The sequence below is a fragment of the Aulonocara stuartgranti genome, assembly GCF_965226115.1.
Source record: "Aulonocara stuartgranti genome assembly, chromosome: 4".
In the NCBI taxonomy this organism is placed as follows: Eukaryota; Metazoa; Chordata; class Actinopteri; order Cichliformes; family Cichlidae; genus Aulonocara; species Aulonocara stuartgranti.
Window position 1 is genome coordinate 31,741,347 of NC_138942.1, and position 17,964 is coordinate 31,759,310.

A 17,964-nucleotide genomic window follows, 5' to 3' on the forward strand; every position below is an offset into this window, starting at 1 on the left:
AAAGCTGAAATGGATCCTAATTTTCCAATTCTTGGAACATCATAACTAAAAAAACTGAAAAGACGTGCTAATATGGCTTCTACAAGTGATTTTATCAAACAGTGATTTGATCTGTGCCTAAGCACATTGTTTAACACTTGCACACCACCTTCAGTGGACACATCAGGGACACCTCGGGTTCAGTTTTGTAAAAGATACTTTAATCGTATGCACCAGGTACTGGTCCACCAACCTTCTGATTGGCAGACAACCTGCTCTATCACCTGACTCGTAGTCACCCCGAGTTTGTGCAGGTGACATTACTCCCATCCAAATACTAACCAGGCCAGACGGTGCTTAGCTTCCAAGATCAAATGAGATCTTGTTATCACAATAATTATGTCACATCAGCACCTGAGTGCTCGTCAGTATCTGCATGGGCAAAGTTTTGGTTTGAGCGAAACCTGTTAGACACTTTATTTCCTACATTATGGCTAATTTCTGTGCACCGATTTGTGCATTTTGTGAACTAATTTATTATAGAAATGTCTTTGGTCATTTATATCAGTGTTGATGACTGAGTACCAGTTTAGTGAGCCAGTATATGAATGAGTATTGCAAGAGAAAAACACATATATTTAAGCATGCCTAATTTGAATTTTGTAGCCTGTTTCTTTTGTTATATTGTGGTCATTTTCATGATGGATTGTATTTATATATCTCCTGTTGTATTTGTTAATGTTTCCTGGGCTCCATAGCAATACATCACAAGTGTTCCTTCCTTTGTGCATGCTAAAAAAAATGATACAGATATTTGTGCAAAGTTTAATGAGTTTACATCTCAGATACTATCTTGTGAAGTTAGACAGAAGGCAAGAAGGTCAGGAAAGATTTCCCATTGTCCTGCCATTTCATTTAGCCTCTTTCATCATTATAAACGGGCCCATCTGTGCACTACACCAGTGGAGTGGGGCAGTTTGTGATGGATCACAACAGTTTGAGTTTTACCAGTAAAGACTCATTATTATTATTATTATTATTATTATTATTATTATTATTATTATTATGAATCACAATTTGGGAGTGCCCCAAAATCTACATCTTTTAAATCTAGAAAAATAGGATAACTTGTTTGAATATAAAGCATAGATGAAGCATAAAGTAAAGCATAGTAATTGTGAGGTGCAGTAGGAGAAGCCCCATGGCACTTCTAAAAACACCTATCCATGATTGCAGATGAGCTTCACCTGCAAGGACAAAATTGTAGAGAAAATCCTCAGCACGTTTTATGTGGGTAGACTGCACCTGTAAAGTCCTGATTTTGGAATTGTTAAAGAAGTAATGGTGAAATCTTCAGGAGTAATCAGCTATAAAAGTTTCTTCAGTTTCCTGAACATGTGATGAGGAGAGCGATCGCAGAAGAGTAAAGAAGGTGCAGGTAAAGACCAGACAAGAGAAATGTCAAGAGCACACGGAGTGGAAGGAGAAAACAAAAGAATAGACAGAAAGAAAGTGTTTTGGAGAACACGACTAGAGGAGGTTGGTAGAGATGAGAAAGGAAAAAACACGGGAACAGACTGGGAGATGAAGGAATAGAGTAGATGGAATTAGACAGAGGTGAGCAGGGGGTCATTCACACAGAGAATTAATCATTTTGACAGCCTATCTGTCTCCCTCTCTCTGCCATTTATACACACACATAAATCACATGCTTTCCCTCAGCCACTTAACCAATCCTTGCTGTAGAGTACTAACACACAATAAACTCGAGACTTTCAGTTCAGTAAACCTTCTGAGGTCTTTATACAGTCAAACAGATGACGAATAAAGAGAAACCCTGAGTCAGAGCTTTTGGACGTTTACATTTTTCAAAATAAATGATGAACATGTCATTTATATGCATTACGTTAGTCTTCTGTGCTGTTCCAGAATGTACTGAACTGTGACTTCTCAACCGACCTCACACAAAATTGTCAACTTTGTCTACTGGTATTAAATGATGGTGCATTGCCCCTGTTTGATAAACAGTATATTAGCAAACACAACCTGGTCTATAAAAAAAGGGACACTGTTTTTAAATGATCTTAAACCCAGTTTATCTGCTGTAAGCTTAGATTGGATTTACAGAAATATCTGTCCTGCCCTCTTTAGAGTCAGTGCAGGGTCCAAACTGGCGATTCCAGTGGGCTTGTCACTATGTTTAATGTATGTTTTTAGCATTAATTAATATGTTTAATGGGTATTTAATCCAGCTGCTGATTAAAGATGTGACCCTTGTCTCAAAGGAAAACCTTGACTTGACATAAATGATTTTCCTTCTTATTATGTAGTGCTATTATAGGCTGTCATCTATGTATCCAAGTGCTAAACTTTGCAGTTATACGTTTCTGTCGCAGCTCATTCACTGAGAAACACAATCTGGCCAAGGTGATACTGGACGTTGGCGATGGTCCTCTTTTAGATGTAGAGATGTAGTTAGATTGGCCATTGAATATGTTGGACTTTTATCAGCCTGGAGACTCAAGTTAAGTTGCCATTTCACCACCAACTTTTAACTTTGCTTTCACTCAGTGGTTAGTTTTGCTAATTCATTTGCTTTTGTAGTTTTCGGTGATAAATGGTTTGGTTAATGGTTTTGGTTAAAAAGTGCTTCATCGCTCCATTAATCCTCTACGTTGATATTTATTCAGTGCAAAAATTACTTTACAAATGTCTATATGTGATGAGTTGAGAGTGGAAGACCATTCTCACTATTGTCAGAACACTGTGGTTACAAGACAATAACAGTAACAGACTGAACTATATATAAGAAATAGCTCTAATATATACAAATAGCTCAATTATAAATATCCAGAATCTTACGGAGATGAAACATGACTGTCATTGGCTGACGTGCCACAGCATAGATGTCAAAGGCACCTTGTTGGCTTCAATCTCCTTTACACCCACTTAGATCTCACTTAATACTGAGGACAAAAATAAGTCAAAGAACATTTTTGTATGAAGTCCCAGTCCCAGCATTTTCCTAATAAAGCCTTCCAGTAAAATACTGGCCAAATATATGGCAGTTCAATATAAGCCATGTGCAATATATGGAAATCAGAAAAATGGTGAAGTCAACATTTGCAGGAAAGCGCAGGAGTCACCTAAGCTAGCTATGTGCACCTTTCAAGAAAATGATTAGCAGAACCTAAGCAGCTCCGAGGTGTTCATGCTGATATTGTGACTGTTTTCCAACTTTGTTGTGAGAACACAGAACATGTAATTATAGATTGGATCAACAGTCATGATGTCTACTTCAGGGGAGAAAAAAAATGTGCGGAAAATTTGAGGGAATTCCAGTAAGCTTGCTTGAACAGCACGTTTGCATTTGATATGGTGGACAAATCAGCCAGTGGATCTTTATCCTTCTTCAACACAAATTAGCCTAAGAACTAAAATGTTACACCCTCCACTAAGTTGGACTCAGTACTTGTTATTTATGATCTTCCTTGAGTTTAAACATCTGCTAACATTAAAAAAGTAAATAGGCCAGTTTTCAGTAAGTGGGCTGAAATACCTTTGAGACCAAATGACCCAGAGACCACGAGAGATTCTACTGACCAGTAAACTTTCAACTGAAAGCTCTTGAGGCAGTTAAAGCTTTTCAAGGCCACAGATATTCAGCATGCAGGGTTTTCAGAGCACAGAACGGTAGAAATTGTAAAAAACGAGCAGTATTTGATCATCCTGATTGCAAAGAGAGGGTTATTTTGCAGTAGTACAGTCTTTCAGTATATGTTAAAGACTAATATCCATTTATTTAGAGATGAGGGTAAACTGGATGATGGTGAGGAACTTGTTTGGATGTGAAAAAGCACTGAAAAAGGTATAATCTTCAAAACTAATAAAGCAGATGTTGGTAGTCTCTCCCAGGCTGAAGGTTACATGGGCCATTGCTCCTCTTCTGATAGAAATCAATCAGATTAATGATTCCCTCACGAACCATTTCTATGAGAGCTACATAAAAGCACTGTTTAGATGTCCTGGGTCTTCTAATGAGCAAATAATTATTTCAACATGTATAGAATAAAGCAAGGCTTTATTAAAAACAAACTATTTCAAGGTTTCCAAGCTGCAGAATTAGTCTTTTTGCTTCTGTGTACTCATAAAGAGGCTTAACCACAGAACTCATTCAGTGATCTCCTTCAACTAAAAAATGGTGATGCTTTTATCAAAAGAAAAAACAACAACGGCTTCAGCGGTGCTTACAAACATTTAACGTTTAATTCAAAAATTATTTGTGAAAGGTGAACACACAAGGCTATAAATATGTAGCATGGAGATCAGGACAGATAAAATGATACAGACATACAGACTAAATGATAAAGACATCCGGCTTTCAAAATCTAGAGCTGAATAGTCAAAGCTTTTCCCGGGAGTCAGTTTGACCCCCTCCGGCAACAATTGCAGCAATGGCAAGTATGTCAATTCTTGTTTTTTCTAATAATGTGTTACATCTTTGTGTTTCAGGTTCAGTTTTAGGGGTCTTATTATTTTTAAAAATAATTTAAACTATTTTGTTAGAGGTCATAAAGGCAAATATATATTTTACTACTAGCGAACAATGGGTACAATAAAACACAATAACCAACACATCCAAATAGTTTTATTATTATAGAGCAAGAAGAGGTTAAAAATGAATTTTGTATTATGTGTTGTTTGAGTGATGCTAAAATAAGGAAGGTATAAAAAATAGAGTGCTCACTATCAAAAAGAGTGAACTGTCTAAATAAATACACAGTTAACTACAGTAACAGTTAACAGAATATGTACACATTATACAATTAAGTTGTTTTTGTGAAAGTTGAACGGTGACAGTCCATCACTCTGCCCAGCCCTGCCTCTTCCTCCACCAGACCTGCAGCTGCTGCAGTCTCTTTTTCCACCGTAAAATTTGCTCTGCTGCATCTGCAGCCCTTCACGTCCTCAGCTCTGCTTCTCAGGCCTGACTTGGCCGGTGTGCTTCACGAGTTACTCTTCAGTTGCTCGGATTAGTTTAGCACAGTCTGGTTCAGCTATGGGAATGAAACCCAGCTCAGTATTCCATCTCTGACCCATTCAGCCCTGTAATAATTATTCATATATCAGTCAGCTAGCTTTGGCTTATCAAATAGCAAACTTTATATCAAAATGTGCATAAATAATATGTGTTGCTGGGCAGCCAGGCCTGCCACAACTGTTGCATGCAAAATTTCCAATGATGGTCATAACGACTCCTCTGGCAGTTCAAAGAATAAATTATGAATTGAAAAAAAAAAAATTCAATAAATAAATTTTTTTTATTTCCATCTCATATAAACAAAAATTCAAGATTTATTAATATAACTTACTTTGAGAAAAGTTATAAAATAAGTGAAGATGCAGTTTATATATAATTGTTGCATAGCATCGAGCCCATTAAAAAAGTCTGATTAATAATTGTTCAAATAAATGAAAGTCTTTTTCTAGAGACATTTAAACAGCACTTTTGACTTTTTAGCCAAATCTCAACTTTGTTTCAGTGTTTGTAGTCACTGAGTTTTGAAGTGGAACAATTTCTAAAATTAGAGATTAGATGAAACTTTATTAATCCCTCGGGTGGGTTTCCTCCGGGAAATTCAGTGTATTTTCAATAAGCATGTGAAAACACAAATGGAATTTTTTATGGAATTCAGTGAACGAGCAAATCCAAAAACAATCAATGAACTGAATTGAAATAACTACCATGGCTCATAAAATTAAATCTAATTAAATGTATGCACAAACTTCTGAAACAATATAAGAACTTCCTCATCTGTAGATTTAGATTTTGAGGTCAGTTTTAACCACAATATTGACGTAAACTGAGTTACATAACTGTACTAAATTGATGGTTAACATTTTAATTTTGTAAAGTGGTGTAATACAAAGAAACACCTAAATCCAGTACTTCCATACTGGATTTTAAAAATGGTATAGTCATCGTTTGTTGAATGCTACGCTAGATTTGGAAGATAAAAAACACTTTGATGTTTTTACATCCACCACAGAAATTTTCATATGTAGACTGAAGAGTGCTTAATCTAAAAGCTGAACTTCTGATCTCAGATTTGAAACTGGCAAAGTTTAGAACTTTTATAACTGGATTTTCTTTTTAATCCAATATACCTTGCATAGCTGCACATTCTGCCTCCAGTTTCTAGACTCAAAATAGATGACTTGCCAAAAAAAAAACCGTGCTTTCATTTCTAGTACTGTGACTCACTGACTTTTAGGCTCACTGTAAACAATCACGCTATATAAATCTTTAAATGAGGAAGTGAAATTAACTTTGAAAATGTTTTTGTTGGAATTAGAGTACATCAAAGTTAACGGCTAATCACATTTCAGAGTTCACATTACAATAGACGAGATCAGGCTGCTGCAGATGAAGCAGTAAACATCTTTTCGAAGAAGTGTGGATTAGCCTGGTAAGAGATGCTCAGCCCTGCAGTGTTGTGGCTCTTTATCATATGCGCGTAGCAGAGATCCCTAAGGGAGAAAGTGGTTGGAAAATCACAGGCCTCTAGCAGCATAATGCTGTGAAAGAGCAAGGAAAGCAGAGCTTTCTACTTAGCGTTCTACAGCGTGATAATTAAGCCCATCGTGTCAACAGAGGGATAGCCAGAGAGCTTGTCTCTAATAGATACTGGCAGAGCAGAGGACTTAAATTAAAACCTCAGCCCTCACTATGTGCTTATTGGGTTACATGCATTATGTAGTGGCCTATTAGAGTCCAGGCCCAGGTGGACTTTTAAATATTAGCATTTCATTTCCCTTAGTGTTGCTCCGAGGAACTGAAGCTCTTCCTAACCCATTTCTTTATCTGCCCAAAAGTGTTTCACTGTCTCTCAAACTCTCCCTCCAACCCATTTTTCTCTGTCAATCATTGGTTTGGCTAATCAGTGCCCAACTCTGTCCATTTCCTTTTCCATCACAGTTTTCCTTTCTTTGTGTTAGTCCTGGTAATTCTAGCTTCCTTTGTCATTCTCTTGTTGGTTCTGTAATTGTTTGACTGAATGATTCCTAATTTTTCATCATCTCGTAATTATTTTTGAGGGGTTATGATGTATGTGGCTAATGGTATGCAACTTGCTCCCTCTTATAGAATTTCTTTTCACTAAAATGATAATCTGTGAATTTCTTATTTGTATTAAAGGCAACTTCAGGCCTTTTCAGATGCAAAATGGTATTAATGAAAAGTTTCAGTCTGGTTTTAAACCTCGCCACAGCACAGAGACAGCCTTACTTAGAGTTTTTAATGATCTTCTTTTAACTGTTGACTCTGGCTATTCCGTGGTTTTAGTTTTACTTGACTTGACTGTTGCTTTTGACACAGTTAACCACAACATTCTTTTATCAAGATTGGAACATGTTGTTGGTCTCAAAGGTACGGTTTTAACTTGGTTGAAATCCAACCTCTCAGAGAGGTCGTTCTCTGTTGCTATGGGGCAACACTACTCAGCTTCTGCCCCTATTTATTGTGGTGTGCTTCAAGGGTCCGTGCTCGGTCCTTCTCTTTTCTCTTTGTACATGTTGCCGTTGGGATTAATTTTGAGAAAATACAACATCTCTTTTCACTGTTATGCCGATGATATCCAGATTTATTCACCTCTGAAATCTGATGTGTCTGCTTCTTTGCAACCTCTGTTCAACTGTTTGCATGAAGTTAAAATTTGGTTATCACATAATTTTCTTACATTGAACGAGAATAAGACCGAAATCATGGTCTTTGGTAGTCACACTCCGCTAGACCAGTTAGCTGATGCCCTAGGCCCTCTCACTAGCCATCTCTCGCTCACTGTAAGGAACCTTGGAGTGTTCCTGGATGGCTCTTTTAAACTTGAGAGACAAGTCTCCACTGTGGTAAAAAACAGCTTTTGCCAGTTGCGTCAGATATCTAAAGCAAAGCCGTTCCTTCCTTTAAAGCAGCGGTCCCCAACCCCCGGGCCTCGGACCGGTCCGTGATTCATTTGGTACCAGGCAGCGAGAGTTGAGGCTCAGGTGTGAGATGTATGGTTTTCAGGGTTTTTATTGGTTTTCAGCGTTATTTTGTTATCGTTTTTATCTTTAACTCGGTTTTCCTGGGTCTTTTCACGTGTGTTATGAATAAATCTTATTTTTTTCGGTACCGGTACTAGTTTTATTTTGTTGTATTTTTCCGCAACACCTTAAAGGCCGGTCCGTGAAAATATTGTCGGGCATAAACCGGTCCGTGGCGCAAAAAAGGTTGGGGACCGCTGCTTTAAAGGACCTTGAAAAGCTTATCCACGCATTTATCACATCCAGATTGGACTACTGTAACTCCCTCTACTCGGGCCTCCAACACTCTTCTCTTTACCGGCTTCAGTTAATTCAAAATGCAGCTGCGTGTCTTTTAACAGGTACGAGAATCTATGAACACATAGCCCCAATTTTAGCCATACTATATTGGCTCCCTGTTAAATATCGCATAGATTTTAAAATTCTTTTGTTCACTTTTAAAATTCTGAATAATTTAGCGCCCAGCCATCTCTCTGAACTACTCCACTTATACAATCCCGAACAGAGCACTTAGATCATCCAATCACATGCTCCTAGCACAACCTAGGTCTCGAATGAAGTCGAGAGGAGTGCAGGCCTTTGCAACCGTGGCACCCAGACTCTGGAATAACCTCCCTGTTCATGTCCGTACTGCAGAGTCTATCCAGTCTTTTAAATCACGTCTTAAAACTTATCTTTTTACTTTGGCCTTTAATTCTAACTAGTTGGCTGTTCTAGCTTATTGTGTTGTTATCTATTGTTTGTTGTCCTGTTTTATTGTTCGTTTTAATTGTCTCATGTTTTTACTGACTGTGAAGCACTATGGTCAATACTGTTGTTTTAATATGTGCTATATAAATACTAGAGATGGACCGATCCGATATTACGTATCGGTATCGGTCCGATACTGACCTAAATGACTGGATCGGATATCGGAGAAAAATAAAAAATGTAATCCGATCCATTAAATATCACGAAAGCACCTCACAAAACTTGCAACACGCCGTAACTCACCTCAGAACGTTAGCATGTCGGAGCAGTATGCATCACGTGATAGAGCAGCTGTGGCATGCGGGACCTGTGGTCTGGATAGCATTTGGAGCTTCGCTAGCAACCCGGCATTTCATCTCCGACAAAGTTATCCCCGAGAGAAGTAAAGCAAGTGTGTAAGTCCATCTCTGAATGTTTGTAAAGCATTCCTGCGTTAAGCTTAACGAGCGACTGCCTCTCGCTCTCCGGCTGCTACTTCAATCGTGAAACTGCTTAAATGATCAGCTGATCGGCTTTTCTGTCGCGAGTCCGTCTTTGTTTTTGGCCCACTTTGCACCAGAAAGAGGAAACCAGCGGCTGAACAACAGCAGCACGTTTAAGCTTGATCAGCTGTTGTTAGAATTTATTTAATATTACTTTCTACACCAGGATCTTTTTCTACGTAGCTGACGCTGGTAACTGTGCAGGGGCGGATCTAGCAAAGTTTAGCCAGGGGGGCCAATAGGGCATTAACAGGGAAAAGGGGGCACAAAGACATACTTTTCTTTCTTATTCTCATTTAAAATGTCGAGCTTTTAATAAATAATTATCTGACACACACAAAGTTTTAATTTGATGTAAAATGAATAGAAGTCAATTACTGTATATAGTGACTATTAAGTCTAATATATATACCCTAGTAAGCTATAGTACTTTTTCCTTTGGGAAGGTACCATCTGTGCAGTCTGCAATTTTGTTGAAGAAAGATGTTGAATCTATTTAATATTTCTTGAAAAATAATTGATTTCTGTGCATTTTTTTCACACTGCATCAAATTAAGGTTGATTACGTCGATTAAGCATCATGAGGTGGCGCGTGAGGGGTGGTTCCCTATTTTTTATTTATTTATTTTTGTTGTTGCTGGGAGTTGGAACCCTATTAGTTAGGTTGCTTAATATTTACGCTAAGTACTCTTTAAAATACCAGAATAGGGAGGATGGTGTAGGTCTAAGTTTATTAGATTGATCAGTATTGCTGAACTATGAAATATTTTTTTTGTATACAGGTATAACAGAATAGCTTTAGTGTAGTTGTTGTTTTAAACTTGAGTATGAACTTGCAGACTTGCAAAATGCAGCAAGATATTTTAAAAAACAGTTTTGTTGATTAAAAAACACTATATCGGATTCATATCGGTATCGGCAGATATCCAAATTTATGATATCGGTATCGGTATCGGACATAAAAAAGTGGTATCGTGCCATCTCTAATAAATACATTTTGATTTGATTTATACTCTCCCCAGTTCTCCACTGCAGCTTTCCATTCTTTCTCTTCTTGTACCGGGCTTATTTCCCACCAACTAGCCTAGTCATACTTGGTTAGTTGGTCCCTCAAACAGGCACAAAATGCTGTGGAACTAGAGAGAGGAGACGCCTTAACGCCCACTCACATTCTGGGCCATCTGACCTCAGGAAATCACAGTAGGGTGGGGCCAGGTTTCACAGTGAGCTCACCCGAAACCCTGACTGATTGTGACCCACACCCAATTTCACACCTTGGCTCAGGCAATTAGAGGATCATCAGGGGGTCCTTTTGTCCCTCTTTGGGGAGATATTCCCACTAGGTTTAAATCTGGGACTCCCCACCATTTGACCTTAGAACTGAAGAAGCTTCTCGGATGAGAGGTGAAACGTCTTCAAGTAACTTAAAGAAGTCCAGACGCTTTTCTTTGCAAGATCAGGGTCCAACTTTATATATCTGTTTAATTCAACCAAAGTTCTGATGTTTCACATGAATACCACTTCACTCAGAACATTTACCGATAATGAACCAAAAACTTTTAATTTTTTTCCTTTTCATCTCATTGTTAGTGGGGATTGAGCGTGCTCCGAGGTCCTCATTAAATTTCCTGTCCAGTGCCTTAACCATTCGACCATCGCATCTCTCTTTTTTCTGTTTCAGCTTACCAAACCATCTCCATTCTCTTCTCTTCGTTCCATTAGTTTTATTTCCAAAAATGCTCCCCCTTTCCGCTCATATTTCCATTTCCTACAAGTTCTCCTTTAAAATCTCTGTGTCACTTCATGTTATTTTTATCTTTAACCCCAACGCTTCTCCCTGTATATACATTTGATGCAATCGTATGCTTGATGGAAACCACAAAAAGGCTTTGAAGATTTTCCTCATGCTGTTTTGATTTTCTAAGACCACACATCAAACAGCGGTGACCTGTTTGTGCAGAATTACTTGAAGTATGTTTGATTGGTTTTCATCAATCCAGTATAAGGAACTCCTACATGCATTTGGCAAGTCCCAGTTGCTGTGCAACAACACTATCGTCTAATGCAGATTTGTTAGAAGATGTGGAAGTGACTTGAGATCTTAGCTTGTCTGTCTGTACACACAGCCTCTCTGCTGTAACATCAGAGCACTCTGTGTCTTAAGGATTTTTCACCAACATACAAAGACAGAAAAAGTTGGTGAAGTCTGAAAGTTTCTGCATTTTTGGTTGATAACTTGGTCTTATCTTGATACTTTGAACCATCCATGTTCTACCACTTGTATAGGTCACAGCAACATAGTCAAAGCAGAGATGGTTAGATCGCACTCCTCTATCCTTTCTTGGGGATATGAAGGTGTTCCCAAGCCAGCCAAACAGATGTAATGTCTCTAGTGTGTTCTTGATCTGTCTGGGGGTCAGGCATGCCCTTTTTAGTTTGGATTCACCCACGAGGAATTACAGATATCGGAACCACTTTAATAGGCTCCTTTCATGGAAGACCATTTGCTCTACTCTGAGCTTTTCCCGAATCACTAAGCTCCTCACACTATCTATAAGGCTAAGCCCAGACACCGTTTGGAGAAAGCTCATTTCTGCCCCTTGTATCTTTGATCTTTGGGTTGCTACTCACCTTTACGCTCAGTTCTCTCTTTGCCTCAGTAGAGAGGTACAGTTTCCACCTCACTGCAGATGCTGCAGACTACTTGAAGGAGCATTTCCCACTTACTACAAGGTGTTTAGACAGATTAGACAAAGGGTAAAGTTATTTAGCAAGAATATAGCACTGTGGTTAGGGGGAGGAAAAGGTACTGTACACCAAAACTGAATCTCAAATTGGTTTGTTGTAAATTTGCAGCACACTATGCATGCTAAGCATAGCTAAAAAAAACATGCTAAAAAATCACCTGCCAGTAATTTTATTGTTACAGATCCACTATCCACTTTACTGCTGCTCTCTTTCCCCTCAGTAACTAGTTTGCTGCAGCCATAGCTATGCACTTTGTGACTGACAGTGACACTGTCACACTCCTGGAATAAACAAGGAATTAAAAGCTTTATGAAGACATTGTACAAAATAATGTCTGGGCAGCAGTCCAAGACCTGGAGCTTTGGAAAGGTTAATGCCACAGGACCAGAATCACACATGTAAACCAACAACAAAATGGTTGGAAAATCATTTTCAGCCTAGCTGTAGCATGACCTGATGAGGGTAGTTCAATTAAGACAACATGCTGGTGAACTGTGAAAATGTTTGGGCCAGTAGCCAACAGTCTGCTGATGTAACTCACACACCTTCTTATAAACAGGCCATTCTTCGACGTAGCTCGCTGAATTCAAATTGGAGATTTAAGATTAGACTATGCAAATTTTCCAGCACAATACTGGTACATGTGTAAATGAAAATGCATTTATCTTTATGCTTCCTGAACCTGTCGAGTGACGTAGAAGAGTGAAAATCATCCATTTTTAGATTCTAAATCCCTTCCGTGCTTTTCTTCAAGGATTAATGCTGTGAATAGATTCCAGGCTGGTGAGTAATTGTTTAATTTTATACTACCCCAGCAGTGGTGTGTCACAATTAAACTAAAGCTGAGTGCTTTCTCCTCATTTATTATATACAAACAGCGGTAATGAATATGTGATTGCTGCAGTGTCATATAATATGTATGATAAATATGGTTGGGAGTCGGGTAAAGAGCATTAATACTTTACGTGTTGCCAGGGGTGTTGTGAGGAGCTGACAACATACAGCTCTGGGGCTGTTTTAGCAACACGAAAAGCTGTTTTAATCCACACAAACATATTCGCTGTATTCTTCATACACAGAGGAAGGGATAAGGGCACCTAGCACGCACAAAATATAAAGGTTTGGTGACTGAGGCACTGTTAACCAGACAGAAAAAATATGCATCTCTGGACATTGGACACTTTTTGTAAAAGAATGATTTGAGGCTGAAGTGGCAGAAAGCAAGAAGAAAGTTTGGTTTGGAAGATTTTCTTCTCTGGTTTCAACAAAACTACAGAAATATTAACAAACATGTACAGAAATGTACCACAAGCACAAAGAAAATTACACACCAGTTTCATATTGTTAGTTGCATATTAATATTCATTTATTGTTGTTATTGTCATTGACTGTGTATCCCATTTAATTTAACAGTTTTTAAATTTTATTTAAATGTTATAATTCATTATTTAAATGACTTACTTTGTAGGCTTTTAGTGATTTTAGTTTGCCTTGTTTTCTATTAATTGCTCCACCTACTCTTGTAGTGATTTCTTGTGCTGCATTACAGGAGCCTTTGTGCCATAACTGTAGCAGGAGCTGCTACTTGCTAATCTGCCTTTGTAGATTAAGTCAATTTCTTTTAAATATACAAGACAGGATGTACTTTTTAATCATAATAGCCAATGGCGTCTTTAGGGTATCTGACTACTTCATCACTTCATCACATTCTCACAGCAGTAGTTGTTGTAGTTTCGTTACGTTTTTGGGGTTTGAGAAGTGGCTTAGTTTGTGTCTCCAGGTTAATTATAGATGACTTTTGACTAGGTGATTAGGTTATTTATTCTTTTTGTCCCCTTTCTGTGTTTTGTCCCTTAGCGTCTCCTTTGTGAAGTCAGTCATGTCTCCATGTTTGTCTAAACAGTCTTAGTCTCCGTCTTGGTTTTAGTTATGTTTCCTGTACGTTTTACTAAGAGATAAGTCTGTTGTCTCATGTGGTTTTTGTTCAGTTTAACTTGTCTCGTTAATTCTGATTTGCTCCCGCGGTGTTTTCCACTTGTTTTCCATCTTCCCACATTACCTGCTATGTATTTATTTTGTGTCCCCTTGTCCTCTTTCAAGTCGTTTTTCATGCTCTTTCCTTCTGTGCCCCTTGGGTTTTGTGTTTCTTCTGTAGTCTCTGAGCTTTTATATTTTAGATATATATATTATAGTAAAGTAACCTTTTGAGTGACCATCTGTCACTTGGATCCACTCCCTGCCTGCCAAACTGTGATAAAAGGCCTGGTATAGTAATGAGCAGCAGACCCCTGCTGGTGGTTATGATCAGTTGTGTTGTTGACATTTCAAGACTTATTATTACTTTGTGAAAAAAACCCAAACCTCAATCGCTGTCCTGATATCTGCTAACAACAAATAAGTTGCAAGTAGAAGGGGGTGGCTGTTTTCCAGGGTTAGCTTGACCCTTAAATGACAGGTGGTGGGGGATTACGCACTGGGGTCAATGGGATTATCCATGTTAAAAATACATAAGTGGTTTATTAACAGTTTCACTGAAAGAGTTAAGAGGTGGCATATGTTATACTCATGAAAGTAATAATAAAAGCAACACCCACATTAAAACTCCATAATGTTTTGCAGTTTATTGCCAGTGCTGTCATTATAATTTTAAGTAGTGCTGATTTTTGTGTTGTAAAAAAGTAGCAAATCATGTTGCAGGTTGTTGCATTGTCTTGCTTTTACAACATTTGACACTTTTCTAACATTACGACCGAAAAATCACGAGTGGATATAAACACAATAGAATTAAATCAACCCCAAAATATGGGTCATACCTGAACAATAAATATTACCACAAATAGTGAGTGCTGCCAATCTGTTTGCTTTCATAACAGATTAGTTTGAGACTGGGCAAATGCCAAGCCCATCACTGATGGAGCAGGAGGAGGATGCAGGTAACCCTGGTACTTATTACTGCCATAATGTATTTTTACAGCAGTCTTAATGTATTTTAGAAATGACTGTGTTTGATACAGTCGTGGATTTATGCATTCATTAATACAAGGTTCCATAATAATAATGTGTGTAATGCATTTTGTAATGTCATCCCTTTGCTGATTTTCTCAGCTTCTGTCAAGTTACACACAAAAACATGTGTCAAACAGATTAAACCAGAGATTTCAGGAAAGAGCCTGACAGACTTTTATGATATTCATTAACAAGCCATAAAAACTAGCACCTCTACTGTACTGTGTCTGTACAAAAAATCCTACCTACCACCTCATTACAATTCAGAGCACTGACTGGATCCTAGTAGCTCAAATGCAATTCAAGATTTGTTAATAACAAACCATGTATATCCATTAGCTTTGTGAATGGTGCCATTTAGGGCTTAAGACTCGTTATGTTGATCTACTTATTATTTTTCAGTCAGTTTCTACTCTGTTGTGTGCTCCCATCTAACAAAAATGTACTGGTGAAATGACAGCTATCATCTTATTATCTAATTATCCCCCTCTGACTGTTTCACTGTAGATGGGAGGCACCATGTACAACACTGGGAAGCATGTGTCCCTGCGGCCAGACAAAGCCCACCTGGTGAACATCTCTGGGGGCCCACTGGGATACAGCTACCGTCTGGAAGAGGTCCGTGTCCACTTTGGGAGTGAAGACTCTCAAGGTTCAGAGCACCTTCTTAATGGACAGGGCTTTCCTGGAGAGGTAAGAGACAAGACATGCAACCATGGTAAAGAAAAGAGAAAAATTACACTGCTTTAAGGTTTTAAAATTAGGTCAATACAACCTGAATTTTAGGCCAATACAGCCTGATTTTACACTGTGTTACTGTTTATTTAAACAAGATAAAAAGAAAAATATGTATTGAAGGACAAACAAGGCACACCACAGGATCTGATAGTTTGTAGAACCACTTTAGGGAACAATAAGTCGGAGTAATCATTGCGGAGGAATTTTGGCCCATTCCTTCTCACAACACTTCAGTTCTTCAAGGTTTGTGGTCATTTGTTTATACATAGCTCTCCTAAGATCCCACCACAATATTGCAGTATTGACTTTGCCTAGGGCATTGTAACACTATGATTCTTGTCTTTTTCAGTCATTTTCTTGTAGATTTGCTTATGTGCTTGGAATCATTATATGATGTAATTTTGGAAAAAGTTTACCTGTCGGACATAAGACCTCACATTAACTCTGGAGGTGTTCATGGTTTGATTGAACTTGCTGGAATGTCCACTTCTGGGAAGATTGGCAACTCTCTCGATTGTTCCATGTGAATAATCTTTTTCCCTGTATTTGTTTGGAAATGTTCCGCTAACGATTCCCAGACTGATGGGCAACACCTTTTTAGGATCATTGCTGATGTCTCATTGTTAGCATAAGTGATGGTTGTTACAAAGTAACTCATTACTGTTACTACAGTTTCCTTTAACTCTTGGACAGTAATGTAACACATTACTGTCCAAGAGTAAGTAAATGGCCTGTGAATCAGAATCAGAATCAGAATCAGAATACTTTATTGATCCCTGGGGGAAATTATTTTTTGTTACAGTGCTCCATTTTAAACCAACATTAAGACAAGACAGACAATACGCTAACTAAGAATAGTACAATATATAGATATATATATACATACATACATACATAAGTCACTTATAAATAAATATTTGGAAAAGAAACATGTGTAGTTGTAGCAGCAAACAGTGTGTTAAGTGGATGCGTTGTACAGGGAGATGGCCACAGGCAGGAATGATTTCCTGTGTCGTTCAGTGGTGCTTTTCGGTAATCTCAGTCTCTCACTGAACGAGCTCCTGTGACTGACCAACATGTCATGGAGTGGGTGGGAGGTGTTATCCAACATTGTCTTTATCTTGGACAGCATCCGCCTCTCCGACACCACCTTGAGGGAGTCCAGCTCCATCCCCACAACATTGCTGGCCTTACGGATCAGTTTATTAAGTCTGTTGGCATCTGCGACCCTCAGCCTGCTCCCCCAGCATGCAACAGCATAGAGGATCGCACTGGCCACCACAGACTCATAGAAAATCCTCAGCATTTTCTGGCAGATGTTGAAGGACCTCAGTCGCCTCAAAAAATAGAGACGACTCTGGCCCTTCCTGTAAAGTGCTGTGGTGTTTTTAGCCCAGTCCAGTTTATTGTCAATGTGTACTCCAAGGTATTTATAGTCCTCCACAATGTCAACACTGACCCCCTGGATTGAAACAGGGGTCAAGTGTTTCCTGGTCTTCCTGAAGTCCACGATCAGTTCCTTGGTCTTTGCCACGTTGAGCTGCAGATGATTCTGCTCACACCACGTGACAAAGGAGTCGACCACAGCCCGGTACTCTGTCTCATCATCCCTGCTGATGCATCCAACCACCGCAGAGTCATCAGAAAACTTCTGAAGATGGCAGGTCTCTGTGCAGTGGCTGAAGTCTGTGGTGTAGAGGGTGAAGAGGAAGGGGGAGAGGACAGTCCCCTGTGGTGCCCCTGTGTTGCTGATCACCTTGTCAGACACACACTGTGGGAGACGTACATATTGTGGTCTTCCTGTCAGGTAATCAACAATCCAGGACACCAGAGAAGCATCCACCTGCATCGCTGCTAACTTATCACCCAGGAGGGTTGGCCTGATGGTGTTGAAAGCACTGGAAAAGTCAAAAAACATGACCCTCACAGTGCTCGCCGGCTGGTCCAGATGGGTGTAGACACGATTGAGCAGGTAGATGATGGCGTCCTCTGTTCCGAGACGAGGCTGATAAGCGAACTGAAGGGGATCCAGATGTGGTCTTACTATGGGTCGCAGCTGGTCCAGGATGAGCCTTTCCAGGGTCTTCATGATGTGGGAGGTCAGTGCCACGGGCCTGTAATCCTGGGGGCCACTGGGACGAGGCGTCTTTGGTACAGGGACGAGGCATGATGTCTTCCA

General features: G+C 39.0%; 1 protein-coding gene across 1 annotated transcript in view; it reads left to right on the forward strand.

Annotated features, from left to right (window-relative positions):
• The window catches only part of LOC309704705 (carbonic anhydrase-related protein 10-like), a 170,309-nt gene that overhangs the window by 105,401 nt on the left and 46,944 nt on the right, over nt 1-17,964 (forward strand). Inside the window, exon 5 of the mRNA XM_082530098.1 lies at nt 15,555-15,740. Coding sequence (XP_082386224.1) covers nt 15,555-15,740 — 186 coding nt within the window. The remainder of the gene's footprint in view (nt 1-15,554; nt 15,741-17,964) is intronic.